Below are 7,940 nucleotides of genomic sequence, written 5' to 3' on the forward strand. Positions count from 1 at the left end.
ACAATCTCTCTTGAGCTGTTCCTTTGCCCAATGTGCTGCTGCGGCAGTCACCAGCCCAACCCCTGCCACCTCTGCTCAGCGAACAAAAACACTCATATTAACCATTTAACCAAAAGTGAGAAGACTTAAAAAATAAATAATTGGTGGGAACCAATTAAACCCTGGTGGCTCGCCAGAGACTTTCAATAGTATGGGAAACACTAACTTCTATTCTTCTATTTACAAATTTAAAGAGTGAATATGTGATGGATAACAGTGGAACAGTGTGTCAGGTAAGTCAGTTGTTGTTTGCAGATGACACAGCGCTTTGAAACATTGAGAGGGTTGGTAATGGAGTTTGGAGAGTGTGTGATAGGCGTAAGTTATGTGTGAATGTTGGGAAGAGTAAGGTGATGTAAGTGTTCACGTCATGGAGTGGGCATAGCGTTAGAAATGCATGGACAGGTGCTGGAAGAAGGTCTGTATTGAGCGCTTAAAAACATTAGAAATTAAAATTTCTTCAAAATTTACAATGAGACCACTCAAAAAAAAACAGTTGATAGTACGCAAACCTCTACTACAACGTTTCTGCGTATACAGTAATTGCTTTACATTATTGTGGGTTATTTTTGAAGCATCACAACTGATACCGAAGTAGTGAAGGAAGACTTTTTCTTCCTCTGCATGTTCAAATCAATATCTGGGTCCCTAGACAAGATGGGTAAAAAACAAGTCCTGGAGTGAGCAGTTTGAGGTTTTTATTACAATGCAATACATTAACACAGAGTATTCTGTGCTTGTAAGTCCATAACAAAGCTGTAATGATTTTACAAGTTAGCTTTAAAAATGGCTGACAATCGTTTGCATACAAAAGGAGCGGAAAACAGAACTTAGTGGAAAAATCCCATTGTGGCATCTACACACCTGTTCTTTGGACTAAAATCTGCAGGTGGTTTGATATTCAAGGCCTCCCTCCCAACAGTTAACACGACTTAAAAACAGGGGTGGGCAAGCTACAACCTGAGGACCATGATCTCTACAAAGACTTCAGCTAAGTTAAACGATTCATCAAAGCTAAAATTTGGTCTTTTAAATATTAGATTGCTTGCTCCCAAAGCTTTACTTGTTGATAATATTATTCGTGATTACAAACTTAACTTGATTGGTCTATGTGAGACCGGATGAGTTTTTACCGTTAAATGAGGCTTCTCCTCAAGACTACGTGAGCAGCCATATAGCACGCCCTTTGAAGAAAGGTGGCGGTGTCGCGCTAATTTCCGAAAAAAAACGCTCAAATTTACTCCTCGTACTCCTAATAATTACAAGGCGTTTGAGGCTCTTGTTATGCGGTCCTCTCTATTGTCAATTTATGTAGTAACTATTTATCGCGCACCAGGGCCATACACAGCTTTCTTGGACGAATTCGCTGAACTTTCATCTGAACTAGTAACCTATGCAGACAAAATTATAATTATGGGGGACTTTAACATTCATATGAACTCTCCACTCAATTCACTTACTGTTGCGTTTCGGTCTCTAGTTGATGCATTTGGTTTTAAACAACTGGTTGATTTGCCAACTCATAAAGATGGAAACATGCTAGATTTGGTTCTGACTCGAGGAGTTTTAACCTCAAACATGACGGTGTTACCTTGTACTACCATTATCTCGGATCATTATTTAGTTACATTCGAGATGCTAGCTAAATGTAGTACTAAAAAAGCTGAAGGATTTAGCGGACGCAATATAAGCACTGGCACGGTCTCTGAGCTCTCCGATCTTCTTTCAGGAGCAGTTGCGTCCTTTCCTTCATACAAAGGCTCTATCGACTCACTCATGAATGAGTTTAATGCTACCCAAGCTAGTGTCCTGGATTCAGTAGCGCCCATACGGCTTAAATCATGACCTAGAAGACGCACGCCTTGGTTTACCGATGAAACTAGTTCCCTTAAACAAGAATGCAGGAAATCTGAAAGAAAATGACGCGCTACCAAGCTTGAGGTTTTCCATCAAAACTGGTGTGACAGCTTGTCAAAGTGTAAAGCGACCCTTCCCTCGTCAAAATAAGCATACCTTTCGAAGGTGATTGCGTCACAAAAGAACAATCCCAAAGTCTTTTTCGACACTGTAGCATCGCTTACAAGGCAACAGATTATCCCAGATAGTTCCACCCATTCAGCCCATGACTTAATGGTCTTCTTTAATTAGAAGATTCAATGCATACAGGAAGAAATTGCAAAAGACAGTATCAATACAACAAATACTAAAGGGCTGAAATCTATAGATGCAGGCACGGGGAGAACATGCAAACTCCAGGGAATTTGTCCCTATTTAGTGAACTGTCAATCAATAATCTTAAACAGGTGGTGAATACGGCCAAATCGACGACTTGCCTGTTCGACCCGCTTCCAGGTTCGCTTATTAAAGGTCTTTTTGGGGTCCTTAGACCTTCAGTTCTAAATATTATAAACATATCACTCTCCTCAGGTGTAGTTCCAGCGGCTTTTAAGTCCGCTGTTATTAAACCTACACTGAAACGACCCAACCTTGATCCAAAAAGCTTATGTAAATTAAAGACCTGTGTCAAACTTACCGTTTCTTTCTAAAGTACTTGAAAAAGTAGTGGCACAGCAGCTGAATGATTTCATATCCGAGAAGACTTTTTGAATCAATGCAATCAGGATTCAGGGCTAACCACTCTACTGAGACAGCTCTGATTAAGGTAACCAATGATCTCCTACTGGCAATGGACTCTGGCGCTTCATCACTTTTGCTGCTGCTAGACCTTTGTGCTGCTTTTGACACAGTGGACCATAGTATCTTACTAGAACGGTTGGAGAAATGGATTGGTCTCTCAGGAACCGTCCTCTCATGGTTCAGATCCTACCTCTCAGATAGGACGCACTGTGTTAAATATGGCGAAATTACATCTGAGCTCTTTAGTGTTACCTGTGGTGTTCCACAGGGTTCAGTGCTTGGCCCCCTTCTTTTCAGCATTTACATGCTTCCATTAGGTGATATTATTCACAAGTATAATATCAGTTTCCACTGCTACGCAGATGACACTCAACTATATCTTCCGTTGGAGGACTCTGCCACACTAAAGTGTGGAAAATTGGAGGCCTGCCCTCACTGAGATAAAAGATTGGATGTCACTCAATTTCTTCCGTCTTAACTTAACATTTCCCTGCGTGGATGAATAAAGTATCTATCTATCTATCTATCTATCTATCTATCTATCTAGCTATCTAGCTATCTAGCTATCTAGCTATCTATCTAGCTATCTATCTAGCTAGCTAGCTATCTGAAAAGACCAAAATGTTAGTTATTGGTCATTTTAACACCTTGATATGTTTTTGGGTGAACCATTCCATTGTAGCTTTTGCTTTATGTTTTGGATCATTGTCTTGTTGGAAGACAAATCTCCGTCCCAGTCTCAGGTCTTTTGCGGACTCCATCAGGTTTTCTTCAAGAATGGTCCTGTATTTGGCTCCATCCATCTTCCCATAAGCTGTGCTGCTTTTACGCCAAACATAACGTCTTGCATTGTTGGCAAAAAGTTCAATTTTGGTCTCATCTTACCAGAGCACCTTCTTCCACATGTTCTGTGTGTCTCACAAGTGGCTTGTGGCAAACTTAAACGACACTGTTTATGGATATCTTTAAGAAATTGATTCCTTCTTGCCACTCTTCCATAAAGTCTGAAATTGGCAAAAGGTTCAAGGGGGGCAAATAGTTTCGCAAGCCACTGTATATAATTATAAATAAAGTATGACTCATTTTAAAATGTTGTATTTTTGGTGCAGGCCCCTCTATGTGTCCACTACAAAATACTACAAAAAAAACCTCCAAAACTAATCTTTAAATTTGGTGCTTTTCAAAAGGACCCTTTTTTTAATTCTGCTTTAATCCCGAAAAGACAAAATAAATACATTAACACAACAAAAATAACACCGCAGTAATACTATAGTACAATTATACTACAACAGAAATATTACTATCAAAACACTAGAAAATGCCAGAGAAATACCACAAAATAGAACTGCATAAATTCTACTACAGTTATGCGACAGAAATTATACAAAAATACTACATAAATACTACAAAACTAAATAACAAATTAAGTGCTTTAAACAAGGATCTAATATATGATCCATCCATCCCTTTTCTGCACAGCTTACCCTCAGTCGGGTTGCGGGGGTGCTGGAGCCCATCTCAGCTATCTTCGGGCAGTAGGCAGGGGACACCCTGAACTGGTTGCCAGCCAGTCGCAGGGCACACAGGAACAACTCACTCGCTCATTCACACCCAGGGATAATTTGGACCGGCCAATTAAACTGAAATGCATGTTTTTGGAATGTGGGAGGAAACACAGGCAAGCACGAGGAGAACATCTAATATATAATTTTGCTTTAATTCCTAAAGATAAAAGAAATACTTTAGAAAAGCTACAAAAATACTACTTTAGTATTACTATAATTTAAAAAACTGCAACAGAAATACTAATAGTACAAAAAATACTACTACAGATGTACTACTCCAATAATGGTACAGAATTACTTCAAACATACTACAGAAATACTACAAAACTAAATAGAAATTTAAGTGCTTAAAACAGCGACCCATTATGTCTTTAGCTCTAATTGTGCGTCAAAGCTAATTTGCTGAAACTAATCTATTTAAAAACAAATAATAGAAGTAATTTAACATGTCTGCATGTATATCTATTCATAAATGCAAATGAGAAAAAACAGATAGGTCTCCTGGGCCGTGGCGAAATATTTTTAACCCAATGTGGCCCGTAACTCCAAATGTTGGCCCACCCCTGACTTAGCACAATGTAGATACTGTATAACAACTAGATAAAATATAGCGACAAGTGAATCAAACAAGAAATTAATATGCACATTCTAATAAATAGATAATCCTAAGGCATATTCACATATTTGGATCCCTTAACCACCAAGGTCATAGGGGCTTCATCTCCTGTGTTGTGTCTTGGGCAAGTACAGACTGATGGCACCCATCCCTCCCAAAGCCAACAAATGTTTCCACCTGGTCTCAAACCGGGGACCTTTTACATGTTAGGCGATTGTGCTAACCACTGCACTTCGGAAACTATTTACATAGGGTTTTAAAAGTTTTAAAAATGCTGTTATTTTTGGGGGTGCTTGGGAGTAATTCAGGGGTGCTTGAGGATCCCCCAAAACTGTCTGGTTACACCCAAGGTCTAGACGTCTAAGTTGAGTATAATGGAATTCTGTTGCTCTTGTTTGGAAGAATGTTAGGAATGGGCTCACTGCCTTTACCTGTGCGAACATGTTAGGTCTCAAGGTTGGGACTTTAGTGGTGGAGCCTTCTTAAGTACCACACCGAAACAAACCAAGCATGTTAAAAGGAGTTGAGGGGCGTCAACGGCCTAGGGACACTGCAAATAAATCATGTTAAAAAAAAATACCTAAATAAGTGTAAAAATTAAAACCTTTTCAAGTAAAATTCCTCATATTCAGTTTGTTTGTCTAATTTTATTTAAAGAATAATGTCTTAATGTGTTAAAACAGGGGTGAAGCCAATGTTTCCTCTAAACTGCGCGTGTGCGCAATTGCGCACTGCCCGCACATTTTCAGCGCGCAAGAAAATCTATCCAGCGCAATGTTCCCTCTAAGCTGCGTGTGTGCGCAATTGCGCACTACCCCGAGCTTTTCCCTGCACAAGAAAATCTGACCAAGCTTAAAAAAATTCAGGCCTCGAAATTGCTAATTAAGAAGCAAATTAAATCAAAGTTACAGTGCATGAAGGTAAAAATACACGGGTTGAGGAGAACGAAGTTGAGTAAAGTCAGTAGAGTTTTTCGAGAATAGGCTTCTTCGGCTCGGCTCACTAAAAAGAACCGTCTCTTTCAGGTACCAAACGGCTCTTCTTTGCTTCTTTAATCCCTACACGACCAAATATTATGTAAAATTGTGCACAAATGACTTAAAGGAAGGGGGGGGGAAATAGAACAAAAAAGAAAAAATAATACCAAAATAAAAAAGTAGTGAAAAGCTGAGAAAAAAAGAAACAATAGGAATAGAAAAAAGTAGGAAAAATTCAGGAAAAAAAAGCCAGAAAAAAAGAAAAGAAAGAAACAAAGGAAAAAAGTAAATAGAGAACAAAAAGAAAAAAAGTAACAGTTAGGAAAAATAAACACAATGAGATTTTTTAAAAAAAATAGTAAAAAAAAAAACAGGGAAAAAGAAGAAGGTTTGTGTTGCATTCAAATAATTTCCAATTATACCAAGTCAATCTTGTTGCCAACATTGTACTTCCACTAAAAAATGTGATTAAATACAGTTCTGTATCTTGAAACCGACTAAATAAGCCCCCAAAAATGTTAGTATTATGCGACAAAAGATACCAGGAAAAAAAAGAAATGGAAATCTTGTGAAAGAATTGTTGTAAAAACAAATGACGTTTGTAGGCCGTACAACCTTTGCAATAATACATTAGTCAATTCATTTAAAAGTGAAAGATTTTTTTGCATTGCCGAAAACTGTAACTTGTCAAGTTTTCCGGGCCCCGGTTTTATGGAATGCCCTGCCTCCCGAGATAAGATCTGCAACCTCAATAGAAGTTTTTAAATCGAGGCTTAAGACACACTTCTATTCCAAAACTTATGATTGATGCCCACCTCATATTCTGTATTGTCCTGTCTTTTTCCGGCTGCCTGCCTGGTGGTGATACGAACGAGAAGGACGATTTGGTGATGAGTCAGCGGACCAGCGTTTGACCTGAAGCATGTGAACGCCTGCATGGACCAGCTGGCAGAGATGGGAAACTGTGTCGTGGCCGTCATAGACTTTCTGGACTAGTTTACAGGCTGGGGGCGTCACTTTCCGGACAAATTTTCAACATGTTACCTAGTGTTTACTATGCTTGTGTATAGTAATGCTAATTGTGATTCACCCTGTTCATCCTGGAAGGGGGGTTACCACTTGTGAGGTCCTTTCTCAAGGTTTCTCTTTTTCCTCACGCTGTGGTTTTGAGTTGTTCCTTGCCCGCATGTTGGCTTAAGATCAGGTAATTGTGTAATTGTAAACCTGTGCAGTCCTTTGAGACATTTTTGTGATTAAGGGCTATATAAATAAATGTGACTTGACTTGACTTGAAGGTTTGGACATGTTTGATAATGACTTAGTTGCCACACTTAAGATTGCTGTTGCTCACTGTTGTTTGAAGCGTTGCTTACCAACTTTGTGTGAACGCTCAGACCTGTGGAAAATTAGAGGGAACATTGGGTGAAGCTCAACGGGCACCAGGGTACCCATGGATGCAACATGGCGGACAATCATGTCAGCTCCTTCAAGGTGAGTCTCATTTTATGAGATAAGATATTTTATGAGTAGGATAAATACAAATTTTTAAACTAAGAGTATTTATAGAATTGTGGATGGTAGAAAAACGTCATATTGATTTGAGAAATAACCAAAAATATATGAACGATCCTTTTTAAAATACTTGTATGTAAATAGATTGACTTTATTTCACAACGCATGGTCCTCAACTAGAGGGAGCTGACAAAGTTGTCTGCAATGTTGCCGTTACGGGGACCCAAAAACCCCAAAAACACACAGAAGGCTGAGAAGAAAATGTATTCGCTTTGGTCACTTTGAGTATCCGTAGTTTGTTATTTCTTGTGATATTCATTAGTCTTGTTTTTGGTTGCATGAGACGTTACAGCGACATCTGGTAGTCAAATTTTACACCGTGTCCCCTCAAACCAGGGGTCTCCATTTTTTTTCAAGCTGAGAGCAACTTTTTGTTACAAATTACTGTTAGGGGCATTCAGTTTGTGTTTCTAAAATAGTAACTTGGCTAGAAGACTCGCTAAATAGCTTTGAAAATGTAGCCAGATAGTTAGCGAGAAAGGTAAACAGGTAAAAAAATAAAACAAAAGAAAGCTAGATAGCTAGCCAAAGGAG

General features: G+C 38.9%; 1 protein-coding gene across 1 annotated transcript in view; it reads left to right on the forward strand.

The window, feature by feature from the left end:
• Positions 1-6,897, forward strand: part of ptpa (protein phosphatase 2 phosphatase activator) — an 88,162-nt gene extending 81,265 nt beyond the window's left edge. The window contains exon 11 of the mRNA XM_088319692.1: positions 6,713-6,897. Coding sequence (XP_088175818.1) covers positions 6,713-6,748 — 36 coding nt within the window. The 3' untranslated portion in view covers positions 6,749-6,897. The remainder of the gene's footprint in view (positions 1-6,712) is intronic.
• The last annotated feature ends 1,043 nt before the right edge of the window (positions 6,898-7,940 follow it).

The sequence above is a fragment of the Urocampus carinirostris genome, chromosome 16 (assembly GCF_059441175.1).
Source record: "Urocampus carinirostris isolate Australia breed hairy pipefish chromosome 16, RoL_Ucar_1.0, whole genome shotgun sequence".
NCBI classification, from domain to species: Eukaryota; Metazoa; Chordata; class Actinopteri; order Syngnathiformes; family Syngnathidae; genus Urocampus; species Urocampus carinirostris.